Source organism: Limulus polyphemus, unplaced genomic scaffold (assembly GCF_000517525.1).
Source record: "Limulus polyphemus unplaced genomic scaffold, Limulus_polyphemus-2.1.2 Scaffold1531, whole genome shotgun sequence".
NCBI lineage: Eukaryota > Metazoa > Arthropoda > Merostomata > Xiphosura > Limulidae > Limulus > Limulus polyphemus.
In genome coordinates, this window is record NW_013667141.1 from 151,597 (window position 1) to 173,365 (window position 21,769).

Genomic DNA, 21,769 nt, shown 5'->3' on the forward strand with positions numbered 1-21,769 from the left:
GAACTCGTGGTTGGACCTTCAAGCACGGTTTGTTAGGGACAAGTTTCTTATTGAACGTCATATCGTTGTGTCACCTTTACAATTACTGTTGCTTTCTTGGTTGAACAGGTCTCTTTATTTATCACACTAGTTAATACATTCTAAATCCTACTTTGTAGGTATGGTTAGAAAATATGCTTATCACTTCCGTTGTCACAAATGTTCATCTAAGTTACTTTTAATTTAACTTGACAATATTTACAGTAACATTAAATAGATTAATATCAATATGAATTTGTCATCTAGGTATTGTCTATTATTATATATTTTTAAATGAAATTCAAGTCTTCTCAATATGTTTTACACAGGAAAATTGAATTTTTTTACAAAAGATAAAAAAAGACTACTAACAGAATGCTGTAAATGAAAAGGGTTAATTTTTCTCAAAAACACACAACTCATGAAATGGTTTTCTAAGACTGTTTTGGCTTATTCTCGAATACATAAATTTAAGAACTATCTAGTTTCACCTCTGACTCAAGTGAACGTCCTTTAACCAGAGTTAAAACTGTTAACTGAAAATAATCCATTTTATTATATTAATTCTTTTATGAAATATACGTACGGTTCCAATTATATTGTTAACAGTGTCTATCTCAAAAAAAGAATTAGGATATTCAAGAAATCTCTCAGTTTTACTCGTAACGATTTGTTGTGAAGTTATTATTAGTCTTATATTTCAAGATTCAAAGTGCTAAGCGACAATCCTCTACCCTTCCAATATAGTGAAAAGTATCATGCAAAGAAACTTAGGATACAAGTAATACAACAGAAATATCTGTACAATAGTTCACATTTTAACAGGACTGTTTAAAAAATAAAATGTTCTTAAAATACATTCCTTCAACCCATGAAAACTATCGTATTAGAAAAAGAAAGAAAAGCTATAGTAATATAAAACCATTTCCGTCAACTGTATCTAAATAAATAACAACACTGTGTATCAAGCTCAACTTACAGAAAAGTAATATTTTTTTTATAGTATGATATCACATACTTCAATTCATCAGGTTAACTGTATCCTCCAACATAAACTCAAACCTAGAGACTAGAAACTAAATATTTTTGCTGTTTGTATTTCCTGTTGTTTTTTTTTAGCATCTTAACTTGGACAAGCACACAACTGTTGTCGTTTTTCTGAAGAACATACATCGAAAGCACGCTTGATGCCATGACCGAACTTCTTTTCTTGTATTGATCTAAGCAGTTTACAACTTATTTAATGTTCAGTGTCTTGTATCAAAGAAGGATAATGATCACTAACCATGCGGACTGTACACACGTTAAGAAATACAAACAAAACCAAAACGGCTGAGAAGTGAATACAGAAAGTATGGGCATTTCTATCTTGTGTTTATTTACATGACGTAACCTAAGCCTAAAACATTTTGTCACAATATGCTTTGATAATATTCAAATGAACATCTTGCTCTGGATAAAGTCCCAAAGGCACATGCTACAACATAACAGGAAATTAGTTTATTATTAAGAACGAATATACTTAAGATAGAAAACAATCTATTTCAAGAAAAATAACTAAATATGGAACCTGAACATGTATATTTGGTTGGTCATTTAAACTACAGACAAATATACCTAGCAATACCTGACAATGTTTGAAGTGAGGTTTCGTCAGATCGGAGGCCAATTTAGAACACATTCTGTTGCACTTATCAATGTCCCAGTCTGCTCCTCACTCCCGAAATCACTTACAGTGACCACACGATCTCACACGGAGTCTGTGCTTTCACCTGTTCCCTTCGTCACTCCGTGGGCACCTTCCTTCTTCGGGGACTCCTCCGACAGCCCGATGTCTGAAGTATGAAGAATACCTAGTCCATCAAAGGAACCCAGACATTTCTGGCACTGCTCTATTCGGCAGGCCTGAATTGAACAATTTTTGATGTGTTTCTCTTTAATGTGATTAAAAATGTCACCAACCTCTATTCCACAGTCTCCACACTTCCGCTCCTTTCCGTTTGGGGCCTCTCCCGATGCTGCTGAAACTTTTGATTTGCCGTTTCCCGCTCCCATCCTGACGGACGGTGTTGCCTTCTTTGACTTCAGTCGTGGATTGGCTTTTGAAGTTACCGTCTTTGTACTCCTGTCTCCGGCACGTTTCTTGGAAGGCTGGTTACTGGAACCATCCTCAGCACGTCTCTTCACCGAACCACTGTGCACTACATAAACGTGATTTTCAAAAAGCTTATACAAATTAAATGTTGCCGTGCAAACTGTGCATTTGTATGACAGATGTGCAGGTTTCAGCATTATTTTATGCACTTGATTCATGTGAGCAACCAGTTTACACACGTACACTCGTCCACAGATAGTACACCGTCCTCCATCCTGGCTTCTCTGGGCCAACTCCTGCATATTAGACGTCACCAATCCATGAGAACCCAGCAAGTGTCTTTCCAGCCCTTGGTCCGTAAAGAACCTCCACTGGCACTTCTGGCAGTTAAGAGGAGGTCTGTTCTGAAGCATTTTTGGATGGATTTTCACTTTGTGTATCATCTGCATGTGATTTCGTAGTTGTTCTTGATCTTTGATATAGCCGTCACAGATTTCACAGATCACAAAACTGTTACTGGGAAGTATTGTTTCTCCTGGTGCAGATTTGCCACTGTTGGGTAGAAAGGGACCTTGAAGTTTTGGTGGCGGTGACAATTCAGCTTTTAGTAAACTTTTTTTGTTGACAGCAGACGCTGAGGTACCACCGGTAGAAACGGCTACATTTGTGAAGAGTGCCACTGGCTGGGGAGCTGGTTCTGATACATTTGACATCTGGGAAACTGACCTGCAACTAGAAGCTTGGCCACTGGAGTTAAATACTGGAACTGCATTACCGCTGCCTACTACGTGATAAATATGATTCGTGGGAACAGCGTGAGGAACTTGTCTAAACAATGAAGACCTGGCAGACTGAGGAATCTGGTTTATTGCAACAACGTTAGTAGATCTGGGATACGAGCTCATCGGCATTCTCGACTGAAGAGTTACACTATCTGCTAGATGTTGGTAAAGTGGTCGGTTATACGGTAACATGTCTGAAGGAATAAAAGGTCTGGAAACATTAGCTCGAGGTCTAGGAACATTAATCTGAGTCCTGTGGCCTCCTCTTGACCCCGGTGGATGTCCTGGTCGTCTTGTTGCTGCCGCAAGCTCCATAAGTTGCCTTTCATACATGTAAGCCTTGATGTCCATTATTGTAATAGGTTTAACTGTTTGTGCTGGCATATCAAGTTCCGTGCTTTGATTTTTACCCAAAATAAAAAATTTTTGACATCTATTTATGTGACTGTTTAACTTCTGCTTATGATTCGTGTCAAACGGACAAAATGGGCATTCATGGAATTGTGAAGGAACCGGTAGCCGACCCATTTTCCTATGTTCGGCTTCCATGTGGAAAAGAATTGCTTTGGGGTCCCTGGTATAGAATTCACATAAATGACATCCAAATTCCCTTCGCGGGGTCACGTAAGGTACCAAATCATGACCATCCATCACAATGATCGATTCTGACTTAAAGTTACAAAAACCACATTTGTGGCTTTTAAAGACAAATGCTTCATTAGCCTTCTTAGCTTGCAAGTAAGCAGCTTTAATGATAGCTACTTCATTTTCTAACTGTTTTGTTTTTCCTGCTCTTCGCATGTGCCGCTCTTTGGATCTCATCAGATCTTTATGATGCCACTCTTGGACTCTACTCAAACCTATTGCAGTGAGATATCCAATGGCAGTATTGGTGAGGAACTCTTTTCTATCTTCCTGTACTTTACTGTTGTTTTGTAGAGATGCATTACTTGACTCTTTTGTTTTCTTGGAATCCTTTTCATTAATCTCAGTTATGACCTTTCTGTTTTCGTCATCAGCCAATGATGTAATAGGCAATTTTTTGGCATCATTTTTTTTACCTTCTTCAGCATTAACAGAGATTTTCTGTGCTTTCTCCAAATCTTCTTTCATTTCCCCAGTTTTATTTTCTCTCCGATCAGTACCAACTGTAGTTTTTATAGATTCTTTACCTTTGTTCTTAAAGCCTTCCTCCATTTTCTCAAATTTTTCACTTCCCATGGAAAACTTTAATAAATTTTTGGAACTTTCAATCACTTTGCCAGTTTCAGTCTTTGTATCCTTTTTATTTCTTACAGTTTCATCTTCTACCTTCTCATTACCGCCACCATATTTAAGAGGAAACTTGTCCTTCTTCTTCAACAGTAAAGGAGTCACCATCGATGGACATTCTAGTAACGTTTCATCTTCATGTAACCTAAAGTTGTAATTGTCTGGAAATTTTACAGGAATAAACTTACCAATAGTCACCTCACCTTTAAAAAAATCAGGAAATTTAGCTACTTTGAGGATATTTTCCACCATCTCATCTGTAACTATGTTTCCACAAATAGTTTCCAAGAATGGGGGCAGTGGATTCTCCTGAGGTTTCTCCTTAAGCTTCTCCTCTAGAAGTTTTACTGGTGTTGATTTTAGAGGCTCTTTATTTTTTTCTGAAGGTATTACAGATATAGTGAGGTCTTTCAGAAGTCCCGATTTCATAAGCTCTGGTATATGAGGTAAGGTGTCATCTGTTTTTAGCTTCTGTGTAGAAGAACAAGTTACTTCTGTTACATTACTCAAATTACATGCACTAACATCGGAACCACAAGTTTTGTTTGATCTGTGTGATACATGGCTAACGAACTGACTAGAATTTTGCAGGGATGGTGTCTCGGGTGTATGATCGTCATTTTCTTCAACTTGTTTTGCTACATCTAAATCTTTTGATTCTCTAACACCACAGCTATCTTTACACCGATTATTAGATTTCTCCTTTCCAGGTTTTACTTCGTGGCAATCTTCTACGTTTTTATCAGTTGGACCAACACAATCTGGTAAACTAGTGTTACCATCATTTCTGTTTGGTTTTCCACTTTCACATTTTATTTCTTCAGACTCAGGGACATTGTTTTCTGTATCTGACGGTATTTTTGTGCCTATATTAAAATTCCCGGACCTTTCTTTCCCCTGGTCACTTTTGACTTTCACCTCCAGACAAGGAATATCATCTTTTTGTCTACTAATTTTCTCTCCAGTTTCTACACAACTTAAACTATCGGTATTTTGATTCAATCCTTTAGTTTCTACTGTATGATACTCAATCTTAACAAGGCCTTTTTCTAGATGTGCCCTTGAAATATTAACAGGATCAGAGTGTGAGGAATTTTCATTGTTATAGCTCTGTTCCTTAACAGACAACTCTTCTCGTGACCCGTCCCGATACTCTTTTACCGTGCAATCACTTTCTGCTGAATTAAGATCGTGGTTCTGATCTTGTTCAGATTGACAGCTTTTCTTCTGTCCATTACTGGAAGAATTACACACATCTTTATCACAGGCTTTATCTTCATTTGGTTCAGAGGTACGAAACATAGCATCCGTGCTTTTTTTATCAGTCGATTCTACATTTGCCATTGACTGTTTATGTGGATCCTCTTGTTGTAACAATTCTACATTCTTTAACTGTAAGCTTTCTACACTATCACATGAAGTATTTGGATTATTCTTGTTAACAAAGCTGTTTTCTGTACCCTTATCAGAACCTTCTAGTTCATCTGAACAATAAGTATTACCACGTAATTGACTATTATCAAAACCATTAACAGGTGAACTAACAGGGTTTAGGTGTTTGAGAACACCGTCTCTTTTTTTCGAATCACTGAAATCCATGGATTTTTTACTTTCATCATCTTTTATATGCCACCAGTCATCAGGATGAAAACCAAGATAAAGTTGTGAAATATTTTCATCTTTCTGCTGATTGTCCATATCTAAAAAACCCACTTCATCCTTTCAACCTGAAAATAAACCCACAACCACATCAGAGTTGCATTAAAACAGCAGTGTCTTATTTATCACTGACTTTATTACTAATACTTTGTTTTATCAGTAAAACGATGTGATAATAGTTTCATTACTACTATGCAATACAAGTGAAGGCTCCATTCTCCAAGTGTCTTGATAACTAAGCAGGTCCAGTTTGTGAAATTATACAGTAACAAGCTTTTCTTTCTCTCAGATTTTCCTGTCTAGTAAAATACCTAAAATGAAACATTTTTTTTTTAACTTAGGTCATCACTATGGTCTTCCTAAAGATGATTTAAATGCTTTCATAAATACTGTATTCTGAAAAAATAAATTAAAAAGCCATAAACAGAATGTTCAATCCCCTATCCCTCGATCATCAGCTTATTTTGTTTGTGTAGATATTCAGCTGTCTGAGAATGGAACTTAAGACTAGAAATATATATATATAATCAGATCACCAATTATGATTCATCAGTTCTCTTTCTTGTATCTTACAATGGTCGAAAGATGCCAAATTGTATTTTATAACTCTACAATTATGGGTGGTGTCCATATGAACCCCATTTGCTTTTCCACTCGTCACATACATATTCCTCTTCAGAGAATATCATGAGAGATTGGAATTTTGTCCCACCATTAAACTATGTCTGGTTCTTAATCTAGCACTGGAGAAGTCTATCCAGAACAAATAACAGTGAACAAGCTAAGCACATTTTTCCATACAATTTATTTGTGGGTTAACGACATTGTTGGGTGCAGGGTCCTTTATAAGAAATGATACATAAAAAAAAATAAAAACTCCGTCAACATCGTAATTAATCCCGTTAATTACTGCCGGTGCTCCCCATAAATTTTACACATAAGTGGGTGATTTTACAAAGTTTTTAACATCAAATATTGTAATAGGCAAAAAATAAAGTTATTCAACCTGGTACAATATGTGGCTCTCTCGGGATGAGAGAATTAAGCAAACTAGGTTTTTTTCTTAAATAACAACAAACTCGACCACGAAAGACTGTGGCTTGGTTCTAATTGTGAAAATGTTCTAAAGATATTAGTTTCTAATTGATAAAAGGGAGGAGTAATGATGGTATACCTTAATGATATCAAAACACTATAAAAACTGTTTTGTGATATTAGTGTCTGAACACACATTTCTAACAAACATTCACAAAATTTATCATGTTTTTCAGATAAAAAATTATATTACAAAAACTTAACAACAATGGTAATTTATCTTTTAAATAAGTATAATTTCATTGAAATATCTTAAGATAAAATAATGTTTAGATCAATTTCTTTTTTATCAACAAGTTACTATTACAGTTTCCTTCCATATCGAAAGTATTTAAAATCATAACGTAAAATACGAAACATTATAAAAACTTGGACCAATCACAACTTGCATCAGGGGTTTACAAACTGGGGGGCCCACAGGAAAGTGTCAGGGGAAGCCATTGTGAATACACAGTAATGTTAAGGTTTTCCTAAATCCTGTTGTATTAATGATACTCACCATAAGAGGGCAGTAAAGTATCAATCTAGATGATTATAACTGGTTGCTGGTGGGTTAAAATCATTAAGTGACCAATGTCTAATTAAGGTCAACCAGTGGTTCACATGGTCATTTTTACCAATAACATATTACAATTATAAAAGACTTTTTCCCATGACTGCTTATTATTACTTGATATGTAAAAAAAAAAATTAATTTTTCAAAAGATTCTATTAGTTGTTGGACAGACGAGATATATAATGTGTATCAATTGAACATTTTGTTGATAAGAACTAAGACTTTTGAAGTTTCATCATTTATGATAAATAATGTAAAGTTGGTCTATATATTTCAAATATATGACTTCAAACCATATTAACAAATCAAGTAGAAAAAATCCTTTAACAAGCTAGTTTCTTCTGGATTTTCAACTGTCATCAATTATAAATAAATACATATAAAACAAAATATAAGTTACGAGAACATAAATATAATGAAACCATCAAATAAAAACAAGACCATAACAAAAACATTTCTAATTGTAAGTAATATTCAAAAACATCAAACACTAGTAAAATTATGACTGTAGTTCAAGGACAAGACTGTGTTACATTGAAGGACAAACGTTTCCTAGATTATATAAACCAAATGTTGAAGGACAAGACTGTGTTACATTGAAGGACAAACGTTTCCTAGATTATATAAACCAAATGTTCAAGGACAAGACTTAATTAATGGTTTATATTTAAAAGTAGAAAAGTAATAACTTAGTTCTTAAACAATTGAACCAACATTTGTGCGTGTATATTATCGAATGTAAAAAAAATACTTCAAACCAAAATATAATCTCTAATGTAATAATTATCGCAGTAATACTAGGTGAAGAGTTACAGATCTGTAATCCACGATCTGTTTACTGTTGTTGTAAAAGTACAACATTCCTTATTATTGAGAAACTTCGGGTATCAGAGTTCGATTCACAATGACAGACAGAGCTCAGATAGCCTATTATGCACCCATCCATTAAAACAGAGAAGCAACCGAGCAACGTTGTGCAATTACAAGCTCTGCATCGATCTGAACTACAATTAAATATTTTTTTAGTTCTTGTGCTGTAAAAAAAAATTATTTAATCTGTTTTATCATTTTAATGGAGACAGAGTTGAAGAGGATAACCTTTTAAAGTTTGGTCTACTCGTACATTTTTTACTTGCAAGATATATTGAAATTATTTATAAAAAAATTGTTTTTAAAACATATGTCGGTATGAACGTAAAATAACAAAAAGATAAGTGAATAGTGTTTAGATGTAATGTGAAGTATCACACAGATTTGATGCAGTGAAGGAATTTTTAGAAAGTTAATTTTTAAAACCCATTTAATAAAAAAAACTGTTCAGTTAACTTCATAATCTATAATGCTTAATAACTCTTTGATGCATTTGTTTCATACAAAAAAAAAATATTTAGGATACCTTTACTGATAATTAAAAACGTGCGGAACATGCTTTCTGATCAACGTATAATCTTTGAGGAATACCAAGTTACTCAATACCTATATATTCACTGGGTAGGAGAGGCCACGGTCAGGATGTTGAATGTTCTGGGGGTCGTTTTGCTGAGAAAGTTAATCACATGAATGTACAAGAACACCACCATAAGACAACTGAATAAAACAAAAAAATTCTCTCATTTCTCAGATTTCATTTCAAAATTAAATGTTGACCATGATTTTGTCCTTAAAAAAAAACATTCATTTTTTCATTGGCTTGAAAATCGTACAAGAGCCACCATTTTAATATTTTTTTATTCTCCTTCAAACTGTCCCTATCTTACTGGAAAACACTCTTATCCAAAGTTGTAATTTTTCTGTAAGCAACCCAAGATAATCTATCACATTTTTTATTGTGGAAAAAAATTAATTTCAAAGTTGAGAAAAGATTAATACTTTGACAAGATAGGATTTCTGAGTGTAAAATGTTAGCCAAAAGTTTAATGTATGAGATACAAAGGACTAGTTGTAATAGAGGTAACAGCTTTCCATATCTTCATTGCTATTGGCGAAAGGAAGCTTAGTAAATTGTTACTCAACAGGAGACTTGTTGGTACAATCATCACAACTGGCTGATACACTACTCAGAAAATAACTTTACAAATTCTGCTAATTTTATTAAAAATAGCAGACAGAGATTAACTAAACAATCTTCCAACAACAAACAGATTATCAGGGGGTTCAGTATGAAAGCATTCTTTGATTTCTTTGTGCCGTTTTCTCGATATAGCATGAAGAGAAGACAAGTTTCAGATCTGTAAAAATTAGATTAATCTGAAGTTAAGACAATTTTATTTTCTACAGGGTGACTAGTTTATGGAATGACTTGCAGTACAGGTCACCATTTTACCAAAATTGTAAGAGGGGGAAATCGAGGATTTCCTAAAAAAAATAAAGGGTGGGTTTAAATTTTTCATTATCTCAGGGGCAGGTTCCTTGTTATCTATAATGTTATGTTTACCGAGTCAAATATCAATATCTGAAAACAGTATAACAAATCAAATATGTGATAAAAAAATGTACCTAAAAAAGTCAAATTTTATTCAAAGCACAACTTGAAAAAAGGCAGTAGGACAACGAAGCAGAAACATCATAACATTTTATTTAAAGCACCATTTAAATATGTGCTGTAGTTTTTAAAATCTGTCGTACAACAATGCAATAAAAGGAGCTAAAATGTAAGCAAGCACAGAACTTGATACGCTCCAAAAAACTTAAGGCAAAAAAACATTTTGGGTCAGTGTAATTTGCTGAAACGTGTAAAATCTTGGTAATGAGCCAAACAATCCTCCATTCTTCAAACAAATATTAGAATACAAGATTGACACACGTGATGCGAATCAAAGAGAAGCAGAATGAGATTACATATGAAAAAACTTTTTAAAATTTGTATTATTATTATAATTTACGCATTCCGTTAACCCTAGTCACTCCTCAGAGTCCAGACATTTGACAACTAGATGGAAAACTATGGGAAAATTATAATATATTAAAGAAAATTAATATACATTAGCGTGACTAGACACGTTACTTGTTACTGTAAATTTGAGATTGTCACTTTTCCAAGTTTCTCTCAAGAATGGTTTAAAAAAACTACTTATGCTAAAAGTGAAAACCCAGATTTTATGGAGTTAAGGGCCATAATCCCAAACCATCAGCATTTTGCATGTTCAACTCGGTATTAAAAAAAGACAAATTCTAGATAAATTCATACACACATTTAAGTAATTAATTACACATGAACATCTATTGTTATATCTTACAATATACTAGGCCTAAACAATATCAAACACTTTGAAATCACTAGTTTGGAAGTAAACAATTACACTGAACAATTAAGGACTAACCTCTGAATTTACAACTTGATTGGGTAAAGGCACAACTGCTTTGGTTACAGGTTCTTTTGTCTCCGAGACTGAAGCCTTCACGCAGCTCAATGTTGATGTCAAAGGTTTCACTTTAACAAAACTTGAAAGCATGCGATAAGAAATAATCTGATAGCCTGATCATCAAATTTTCAAGGTATTTCTTATTTTGTTGCCCGTTCTTCTGTTTCTGTAGAAGTAATATTTGGTTATAATTTAGGCTTACTGTAGTTATTCTGTCACATTAATTATGATTACAGATGGGTGATTAGTGAAATTTTCTAATTGACTTATCATCAAGCTCACTAATCAATTATTCTCACGAGATGACTAACAAACAATTTATAACATTAAACATTGGGTAAAATCCTGGTTTCGATACCCGCAGTGGGCAGAGCACACATAACCCTGTCGAGTAGCTTTGCGCTTAACAAGTAACACGATTGCAATATTTCGATAACTTGAGCAATTCGATTAATTCACAATAATAGCTGGAAACTCTCACCTAGATTGGTCGATAATACTTACAAGTCTCATGACACTAATAATTTAAGTTGAACAAAGTTTAATTAAAAATCATAATTACAATATTTTGATCACTGAATAGTCAGAATAATAAAAAAATACTAATTTAGATCAGTTGATTATTTTCATAACAATGGATCTCATTGTAATTTTGATTTATAAATTATTTTACATGACACTAATCGATGTAATTGAAGTTCACAGATAATTCGTACATTTGCCGTAAACTATCATGCCTGTTGGTGGTCACTCTCGTTCAGTCCAGTACAGGCACATTTGAACATTACTGTAGATATGATAGTAAGAAAGCTTTTTGGTACTAGAATACCATTTCTTTGAACTTCCAAACAAATGTATTTCAACGTATGTCCGTGTATGTTGTTTCACTATACATACAAAACTAATTTCCAACACTAGTGAATGTATGTAATAGTTTACAGTACAGGTGGTTTGAATAACACCACCTGACCCTAGTTACATGATACATCCTGCTAGAAGAGATTACCAAACGATACAGACACCATAAATTACAAAGACAATTACTTTACAGCACTTAAAAGATTAGTCTTGGTCACATTCCTCTCATTATAGGCAAGATTTATGTTGGAATTTGAAACTTAAGCTTATCAGTGTATTGAAACCCCAACTGTGAGAAAGTCATAGCTTCCCTGTAGTTATTGAGACAAATGTGTTTAGTCTGTTTCACAACCAGCATATGGGTTTTATTGTTGTCACTTATAAACTTAGTTTTAAACCATTTGCAAAATATCAGAATAACCTTTATATATATCACTTAGACTGTTTTAATTCTAAAGCAACAACAACAGAAGTGTGGGTCTTACTATGAAGTACAGATAGTAAGAAGGAAAAATAAAATTCTTATGTGGTTCTGGTACTAGTAGTATTACGTACAAATCACACAAGTTTATCATTCTAAATACTGAATCATATTTTTATTATGAACTAAATATAAAATTATGCTAAATTATTGAACTTAAAACAACTAATTTAAATGCAATATAAAAATCAGACTCTTTCAGTTCAAAGTGCTAAGCCTAATTCATTTTTTTATAAGCCTTAGAAAATTTGCTTCTGGAAAAAACTGCATGGGATGTATGTGACTTTTATTATATTTCTATAGTAGCTTAAGTCATGCTGTATCATATATCTATTTATATTAATCATTATATTAAAAAATTAACTCATAATAGATATATTTTTAGGAAAGAAGTTGATCCACGAATGTTAGGGTTAAGATCTATCGAGTGGCGAGTGCATGGCCGTACTATTGAACAATACTAAATACAATCTCTACATAGATTATTCCTGGGATGGAAAGGTTATAGTAATTCTACTTAGATTATTCCTGGGATGGAAAGGTTAGAGGAATTCTACTTAGATTATTCCTGGGATGGAAAGGTTAGTAGGAATTCTACTTAGATTATTCCTGGGATGGAAAGGTTATAGGAATTCTACTTAGATTATTCCTGGGATGGAAAGGTTAGAGGAATTCTACTTAGATTATTCCTGGGATGGAAAGGTTAGAGGAATTCTACTTAGATTATTCCTGGGATGGAAAGGTTAGAGGAATTCTACTTAGATTATTCCTGGGATGGAAAGGTTAGAGGAATTCTACTTAGATTATTCCTGGGATGGAAAGGTTATCCCACAGGGAAATGTTCATGATGTCTAAACTTAATTCCTCTTTAGAAAAGAAAGGTAAGAGTTATCATTGAAAATCTACAATATCAAAACTGTAAGACATGACAGTAAAATTTGTTTAAAAGAATTCATAAGTTATTTCCTTACAAATTTTTTTAAAATTTCATTATGCAGAGTGCTGACAAGAGAATACTTGTCAACAAACAAACTTTAACCCTAGAAAAAACAACAACATTTAATAAAAAACTGTTTTTTCACTGTCTGGGTCTAATATCGTAAGTCAATACCTAATACCAGTATTTTTGAGTACTTTCAATTCAGAATCATAAAAAAAACTAAAATAAACTCAATATGTTTAGAGTATAAAAAAGAAGTGTGCAAACAGATTACCTAGTGAATATAAAAAGGTCAAAGTTCATATCATCATATGGAAGTCAGAACTGATCTTAGCAATTAACATTAAAAAGTCAATATTTTGTCAGTATATTAGCACAAATTTCTCATTCACAGTCTAAATCAGTCATACTGGTTAACGTGTTGAGTCACATGACATCAAAATACTTCATAATTCAGAAAACATATCAGTCATAAATGGTTTTCTTGGAGTAGCAGTTCTATTTACAACTACTACAAATATTTATTAAACTAGCTTGAATAGTTAGTTTAAAAATCTGATAAGTAATAACTGTTATTCATTTAAGAAAAGTAATATATTTCCAAATTCAAGAGTTGATATGCACACATTCGTGGCTTCAAAATCAAGCCATCTTTTTCACATTTATCCTTTCAATGAATCCAAAAATTAACAAGCTGTGTTGACACTAACTGTGCATAAATAAAGGCCAAAGCACAAAACCTCCAAGACTTAAATTTATAAACAAGTGTCCAAATACTTGGGTTTGTGAAATTATCACCTTTTATTTCCAAATTTTAAAACAGCACAATACTTACAAATCTATTTAAATTCATATTTTATCTTAATAAACCAGGCATTTCTTCCACTGAAACAGCGATTGCAGTAATTATATTTTTTATTAGACTCAAATAAATTGGTAATACTAAATAATTGTGATGAACGGTGTTAATGTTATCATTAATTTATTTTGAAAATACCACATTCACAGTATCACCTGTACCTGATTACTGGGCCATAGTCCTAATACTAAAAAAAAAAAATTGAAAGAAACCGTAAACAACAATCAGACCCGCTTCATTAATAAAAAAAAATTATGAATAAAAGAAAACAAATATCATAGGTAAGCTAAAATAATATAAATCACAACTTTCCTCAAGCATTCACTGTAGTCAATAGATGTGCACTGCTACGACTTAAGCCTAAAATCCTAACAAAACAAGAGGGATATTGTATGCAACACTAAATCGTACAAAAAACATATGACGAAGAAACGCGAGAATAATACTTTTGAATTAAGCGCGATATTTGAAGATTGATAATAAGCGAAAAACGTCACCTGTTCTTAAGGCTAATGTAATCTTTGATTATCTTAAATGAAATTATTCCAAAAAAAGGTAATGGAATATTCACAAACAAGATGACTACCAGTTCTTACCGGCGGTAACAGTACATACGTAGTATATGCAAGCGCTACGCCAAGATGGCGCTGAAAAATCACGTGATTAGTAGTCTGCTTTATAGAAATTTCTTTCTGCAAAGAGCGTCAGCGAATCAGCACCCAGAATTCAATCACATGTCTAGTTAACATCAAGAAACCAATCAAATCACGTACAGATACCTTCTTTCTATCCCCCATAATGTTCCTCATGGTGACCCCTAAACATGTTGTTACTATGGGAACAAGGATGACGGCCCCTAACAAATTCTCCTAATTGTTAAGTGCTGGATCCTGTATACTAAAACAATGTTAACTTTTTTAGAACATTGAAATAAGTAAACTGTTAGCAACAAGTTTTGACCAAGATCACCATCAATATATGTAAAACAAACCCTTTTCATGACAACGGCAGCAAAGCGCGATTTGTTTTTATGTATCACCGATAGCCCTATACTCCTACATATCCTTAACATATTACTTAGCAATTTACAATAAAACAAAATACAATGTAATGTGGCGTTCTGATTGCTTGAAACCACATTCGAAAGATAATTTTTACAGTATTGCTAGCTTTTTTATAGTATTTTTCATCTTGATCATACAGAACCAGATACTCAATAAATCACAAAACACCTGCAATTAGTTTCCAAAAATGAAGAAGAGAGCTATCGTTTTTTTGTTGTTTTTTTTTTTACTTAAGCAAAAAAAACTACTCAATGGACTATTGGTGCTGTACTCATCACGGGTATCGAAAACCGGTGTTTAGCGTTATAAGCCTTGAGATTTACCGCTAAGCCACAGGGAGAAGGGATAGGCAGACGAGATCTATAATTATAACATCTGAAAGAGAAGGATGTCATTGAGAAATCTGTTATTGCAATATTAAAACACATATTTTTTGTTTGTTTGTTTGAAGTTAAGCACAAAGCTACACAATAGCCTCTCCGTGCTCTGCCCACCACGGGTATCGAAACCCGGATTCTATCGCCGTGCTAATTGGGGGGGGGGGGCACATGCTTTGGCAAAATCGAAACTTTCAGAACATCACGAACCGTTTAATTTCAATCAAAAATATTTTGAGAACTTTTAACTTGGAACCCTAAAATTTCTGATAGGTAGGAGAGGAAAAAAGGCATAAATTAACTGATATTTGTTAGATGATCAGAAGAAGTAGGTTCATTTGAGGAGAATAATATCACAAAACAAAACAAATACCATAAAAGCAAAATATCTGTGATCTGCCCACTACGGTATGGAAACCAGGTTTCTAACATTGTAAGTCCGCAGACATGCCGCTGTGCCACCGGGAGCAACAACAACTGAGCTATTCGATTTTCTTGCTAGACCATATTTTTTCTTCTGCTTTATAAGAATAAATAGTCGTTGTTTGCATTGTTTCTGAAAATGCTACTTTCTTCAATAAATTAATTATATGTCCAACCAACGATAAAAACATCACGAAAGGTTTCTATCACTGGTGAAGGGTGATGCGACCCCAAAAGTTTTGAAAAAAAAAGTATTATTTTATGAAATAAATACTTACTGATTTATCATGAAAAAAAATTATTTGTAGATACAACAAAATTACAATGGTTTCCACAAAATTGACAAATTTCTCATTACCGTACATTAAAAAACAAACAAAACTAAGTACGCTTAAGAAATTGTTTTTATGATGAATCAAAATGTTTTTTTGGTTTAAGCAACTTTCAAAAATTGTAGTGACATCTGCAGTCTTAATGTAAGTTTGATCACGAGATGGCGTTATGGATCTTCAAGGGGCACTATTTTCACGGTAAGCTTATTAAGATATATTACAAATAACCCACTGAAATAACAAATTTAATTTTAATTCATACCTGTTTATTAAAAAAGTATATAAAATAATCTCCCATTTGTCACTTATAGAAGTTCTTCATATAATTTTTTTAAATACTTTACACCTTGGTTCGTCGATTTGTAGGCGAACGAATATGTCACCTTACGTCCGAGCCCAGTATAATTTGGGAGTGTAAGCGGTAGGCGTACAGCCTACTGTACAGTATATGATCTTGAACATCTGTCTGTTGTAGAAGAAGATATTAATTTTTTTTACTGGACCTAAGGTGGTGTCTCTGATTTTCTGCCATGATGATAAGTGGTAAAATTTAATTTGAATACTACAGTTCTTATAATTGAGTAAATATTAGTCTGTCGGCTTGAAAGTGTGAAACTTAGGAAATATGAGATCGAGAGTGAGGAGATGTTGTAAGTTTAAGTTTTAATTTTATAATTAAACTTTAAAACTTGTGTTAGTTGAGACTTGGGTGTTTTTTTATTCATTTTTACTGAGTATCATTTTTTTTCTAAATCGACAGTATTATACACAAAATTATTATTTTTAAAATTCCAAACGTGAATTACTGTTCCTAGAAAGGCTGTGTTAAAGTAGCTAAACTAAAAACAAAACATTATTTACTGCTACTTGTATTTAGACTACTATTATGAATTTAATATGGATGGTTGAATGGTGAACATTATTGCCAAGGAGGTATTTTCTATTGTATATTTGATGCCTTAAAATGGTTTGGCACGTAATAAATGAAAACAACACCAACAAAAAAGTTCAAAAGAGTAAATACATTTAATACTTCTATTAATAAACATCTAAAGGTTTTAATATAAAGTTAATGTACTCAACTGAACACTTGTATGTTGTTGTTTGTTACCACAGCAACAGTACATAACATGGTCATGGTGGAGCTTTAAGACAAAAGCAGACATATACAGTCCATTTAATCATTATTTAGGAATACATCAGTTGCAAGATGGCGGCATGAATTAGTGTTTGTCTCGTATTAGATGTTGCGAGTTGAAATGAAGATTACCAGAAAGTACGTTGAATGCAGTAAAAAACAAAGGACTTTTGGCAGTGTTACTACAAAGTGCTCTCGACTGGTATATTTTCTGCTTCTCAGTTCTTTTAGTATGTCACATTTTATTTTCAGGAAACCATTTAGCCTATTTAGGTTATTCACTTTTTTTTTAACAACCTACTCCAGGCTATACAAAGCAACATCTTTTCTTATGTCCAATTCTGATATCTAAAATACTAATTCAATGTTCTATTAAGCTCCTCCGATGTTGCAGCGTTTGCTAAAACTGAAGACAAACATTTTGTAGATTGACTAGCCTGTTAGAAAAGTAACACAAACTACCTTACCTGAAGTTGTGTACGAGTTTTCCATATCTTAAACTTACGTCCTCCTGAAATTTTTCATCAGAATTTATGGATTCAATCATGCCTCCCCCTCCTTATTTCTCGGGAAATCACCAATAACCCTCTTAAATGCTGGCCTCCACTACTGCTGATGGCAACTCATTCCATAAGTTGATTACCCTGCTAGAAAAATAAATCTGTTTTAAATGGAGCCAATCACATTTTTAAAGATAATGTGTTCTCTCATTCTGTTGTTTTCAGAATATAGCACAAAGAAATCAGAAGCCTTATCCTAGGTTAAGTGTTCTGAACCTATCCCTTAAAGACTACTCTTCCATACCTGGAATCATCATAATTAGACCTCCTCTGGACCCTTCCCAATAATTTAATATCCTTTCGTAGATGGAGAGACCAAAACTGTGAGGTATATCTAGCAGTTTCTTACCTCTTTCTTTACTTGTATTTAACATAGGCAATAAATTTCTGTTTGCTTTTCAACCACTAGCAAAGTACTGTTTCAATAGCTTCACTGATTTATCCAGAACTATGAAAAGATAGGTTAACTGTGGAGGGGGTTCCATCTTTGTTAAATGTGTGATCCAAGCTATTATTTTCCCATTTGTCTCAGTATATTCGGAATGAAGCTGAATGGTAATGATTTATATCTTCAGGTGACTTATCCAGTAATGACATTATAATGAGATTATGATTAAATGTTGACCAATACATGTCATTTTGCACTTGTAGCACACTTACAAGTATAACAACATGTAGATGTTTGATGTTAGAACAACTTGTAGAACACTTACAAGTATAACAACATGTAGATGTTTGATGTTAGAACAACTTGTAGAACACTTACAAGTATAACAACACATTTACAAGTTGTTCTAACATCAAGCATCTACATTTGATGTAAGAACAGCTTGTAGAACACTTACAAGTTATGATCACAGGGTTTAAAATGTTAATAAATTCAGGTAGGATTAATGTATCATGTGGACATTAAGGAACTGTTTGGTCCTTGCGTGTCCATCCTTAAGAAAAGTAAATATTTAAACACATCTTTTATTTTTCAGGAAATTATCGTTTCATCTTTAAAGTCCTGTAAAGTGCTGCCTCATTCTGTAAGTCAAACAGCCCTGTTAGAAAAATAAATAGATCTTAAGTGGAGATTAGCTTTTTTCCAAATATTTAACTTGTGTTCTATTCTCTTAAGAATGTAGCAAAGAGGAAATGGAGGCCTTTATCATTGTATATACAACCAGAGACCAGGAACCCACCAAGTGGCTGGTGATGTCTCTCGGGGAATATTTCTCTTTACCAAAATTTGTATTGAGTGAGAGAGTATCTAAAATGAGATGACGTTTTCTCCAATACTGCTTTAGTGGTTTATATATATAGTTTCTCTTCCTGGCCCTGCTTCACAAAGATAAAAAAGAACATGATAGCACCAGGTGTGTACCTGCCCTTACACCTGGCTAGAACTTGCTGTCTGTATTATTGGGAACCCATTGCACAGTCTGTCACTGTGGGACATCATCCGATGTGATGTTTCCTATTAGATATGAGCACCTTTCCAGTGTTCTTCCCCACGTAAGTTCCTACCTCCTATTCTTTTTAGTGCAATAAGAGAGAACCTTTGTTTCGTCAGGCCTAAGTTGCTGAAGAAGTTATTGTATAGTTCCCTACTGTAATTTCACTGGTGTAAGACGGAGTGAATACACCCTTAGTGGGAAGTGTTCCTGGAAGTGTCGTACTGAACCAAACCTTTCTCGGTGATTAGTCCAGCTGAATGAGTCTTCTGTTCTCCTCAAGATGCAAGTCTGGGATATTTTCTTACTACACATGATTATTCTGGTAAGTATCTTACATAAGTATTTCTCCAATTCAGAATGGCTAGACTTATTGCCTTAGCCACCTACACACTTGTGTTCAACCGACTGCCTCCGAGATATGGGCCAGTTGATGGTTGAGCAATCTTACATTCAACTCGCCTGTGTGGCACTTCATGCAAAAGGTATTCCCTTCTTGAGATGGGTGTAGTACCCTACCCAATGACCGTTCCTCAGTGGGGTTTCCTTTTTCTGATGCTATGTTTTCAGAAAGAAGCATACCTTAGTAATTTCTTTACCTGTGCTGGCTTCCTCCACTGTCTTCTCAATGTGGGATTCTAGCTGTTGCACAGCTCTTGAGTAAATGTTTCTAAAGTTAAAACTTCTTCACCTGGAAATGTATGTTAGATAATTACTCACCCTTCTGCACAACCTCTCACCCTTCTCTCCTGCTTCCACTTTGCCTTTGTTAAAATGGTAGTGCTCATGGGGATTATGCACGTAAAAGATGTGTCACCTTTCTGTTGGTGGAGGGCTGTAGTCGACTGATGATTACATCATAGTCTGGTTCAATACATGAGTATCGTATTATGGTGTCATGTAAACAGTCTAATGAAACAAGTGGTGATTTGTTGCTTTCTTTGCATGGCTCATTTTTGATATTAAGGGCACCTTGCTATAGAGGGCATTTGGATGCAGTCAGAAGGGTGTCATTAATGTGGATGTTCTACTGTATTGTTCATTTGAGGTATTATGGGATATATTTTGAAATGATATCTTACAGTTTTAAATATTTTTGGGGTTAGTACCCATTATATAGGTAAGCATCGATTACTAGAGATTGGGAGATTGTTGAATAAGTTTTTAATCACTTGAGTAAACGTGCGCTTGTGGCTTTAATTTAACACTAAAGTTCTCTCTTAAGGAATACTGATAGTATTACTATTACTGTAGCTATTATGTATATCACATCTCTAGTTACAGATGCTAATTTAAGTAATTTACTAATGTATTAAATTTTCAACTGCTTTTAAATAATATTAACAATAATTTCATCTCTTATGGTAAATTCTCCTTACTTAACTAACATACATTATTATTCTTTATGTTAATGTAATATTTAGTAACATGATTTTGTAGCTTAGCACTATCACTTCAAAACAACAGTAAGTTAAACCTAATGATTTATTATTAAGCCTAATATCATAATAACCTTAAACAACTCCCTCAAGATTTTCGTTATTATTTGTGATCCTATTTTAAAAACTTGTTGGCATATCTATTTTCAGGAGCTATTGAATGATGCATATGAAAGCGTTGAAGTTGTCTCTTTATAGAAAACTAACTAGGCCTAACTTGGAATATTGTGTACATAGTTTTGATTTCCTTATCTTAGAAGATAGATTAATTTGGTTGAAAGGGTTCAGTGGAGGCCTAACTAGTTTAATTCCAGGAATGAAAAGGTCGTCTTATGGGGATGCATTAAGACCTTAAATTATTTTTTAAGTGTAAGATGTAATCTTATTGAAGTTTACAAGAATATCTGCAGGATGGATAGGATAAAGGCTTCAGATTTTTATATATTCTTTCTTTAATTGAAAGGCAATACAATGAGAAAGCATAAGTTTAAAATTTGGAAAAGACAGAGTAGGTTCAATTAAGACAGCTTTATTGTCTCCAACAGGGGATAGTTAGTTTAATAAGATGATTAATAATATCCAGAGAAATAAACGATTATTTTAAATTTTACTTCCCTTTTTCTAGGGGATGGGTTTAGAGGGAAAAACCTTGAAGTACTGAGTGGTCCTTTGTTGTCCTTATATGTCCTAACATAATTTACATTTTAGCAGGTAAATGGTTGGTAAAATTATGGAAAGTTAACAGTAGCCAAAAGAACTGTACGATGTATCATATTGAGAGTGCCTATTTTATAATAATTTTTGCCATAAACTACAATCTTATTAAACTGGTGTATTTACGTGTTTTACACTCACAAAATAAGAAACCTATCATTCTATAGGTATTTGAAGAACTTGTAGTAATCTGACACAATTTAATTCTTCGTATTGTTAGCCAACAAATGTTTAAAAAACTCTACTTATTCAATTATGTACCAGCTGCCCAGTGTCGGCTAACAATACGAAGAATTAAATTGTGTC

At 33.5% G+C, this 21,769-nt stretch overlaps 2 protein-coding genes across 8 annotated transcripts in view; one reads left to right on the top strand and one right to left on the bottom strand.

Moving 5' to 3' along the window:
* Window positions 1-70: 70 nt before the first annotated feature.
* Window positions 71-17,955, bottom strand: LOC106463965. 7 transcript variants are annotated; one of them, XM_022391618.1, is made up of 5 exons: window positions 14,574-14,624; window positions 10,798-11,005; window positions 4,055-5,894; window positions 1,981-4,021; window positions 71-1,853 (listed from the first exon to the last, which is right to left on the bottom strand). In XM_022391618.1, exons 3-5 carry the CDS (start codon window positions 5,863-5,865, stop codon window positions 1,803-1,805), a joined length of 3,903 nt encoding a protein of 1,300 aa, XP_022247326.1. In that variant the 5' UTR covers window positions 5,866-5,894; window positions 10,798-11,005; window positions 14,574-14,624; the 3' UTR covers window positions 71-1,802. The 7 variants fall into 7 exon arrangements, with proteins under 7 accessions (XP_022247326.1, XP_022247324.1, XP_022247322.1 ...); XM_022391616.1 differs by adding an exon at window positions 8,954-9,016 and having other exon boundaries at window positions 1,981-5,894; window positions 14,574-14,620; XM_022391614.1 differs by lacking the exon at window positions 14,574-14,624 and adding an exon at window positions 17,779-17,955 and having other exon boundaries at window positions 1,981-5,894.
* The window catches only part of LOC106463968 (AP-1 complex subunit gamma-1-like), a 31,810-nt gene continuing 27,458 nt past the window's right edge, over window positions 17,418-21,769 (top strand). The window contains exon 1 of the mRNA XM_022391604.1: window positions 17,418-17,449. Coding sequence (XP_022247312.1) covers window positions 17,418-17,449 — 32 coding nt within the window. The remainder of the gene's footprint in view (window positions 17,450-21,769) is intronic.

Excerpts from the sequence above, each read along its gene's own strand:
- LOC106463965 (XM_022391614.1), bottom strand. The coding sequence starts at position 5,865 with ATGGACAATCAGCAGAAAGATGAAAATATTTCACAACTTTATCTTGGT. Across the intron at positions 1,854-1,980 it reads GTGGAGACTGTGGAATAGAG|ACATCGGGCTGTCGGAGGAG; the intron begins GTTGGTGACATT and ends TTCATACTTCAG.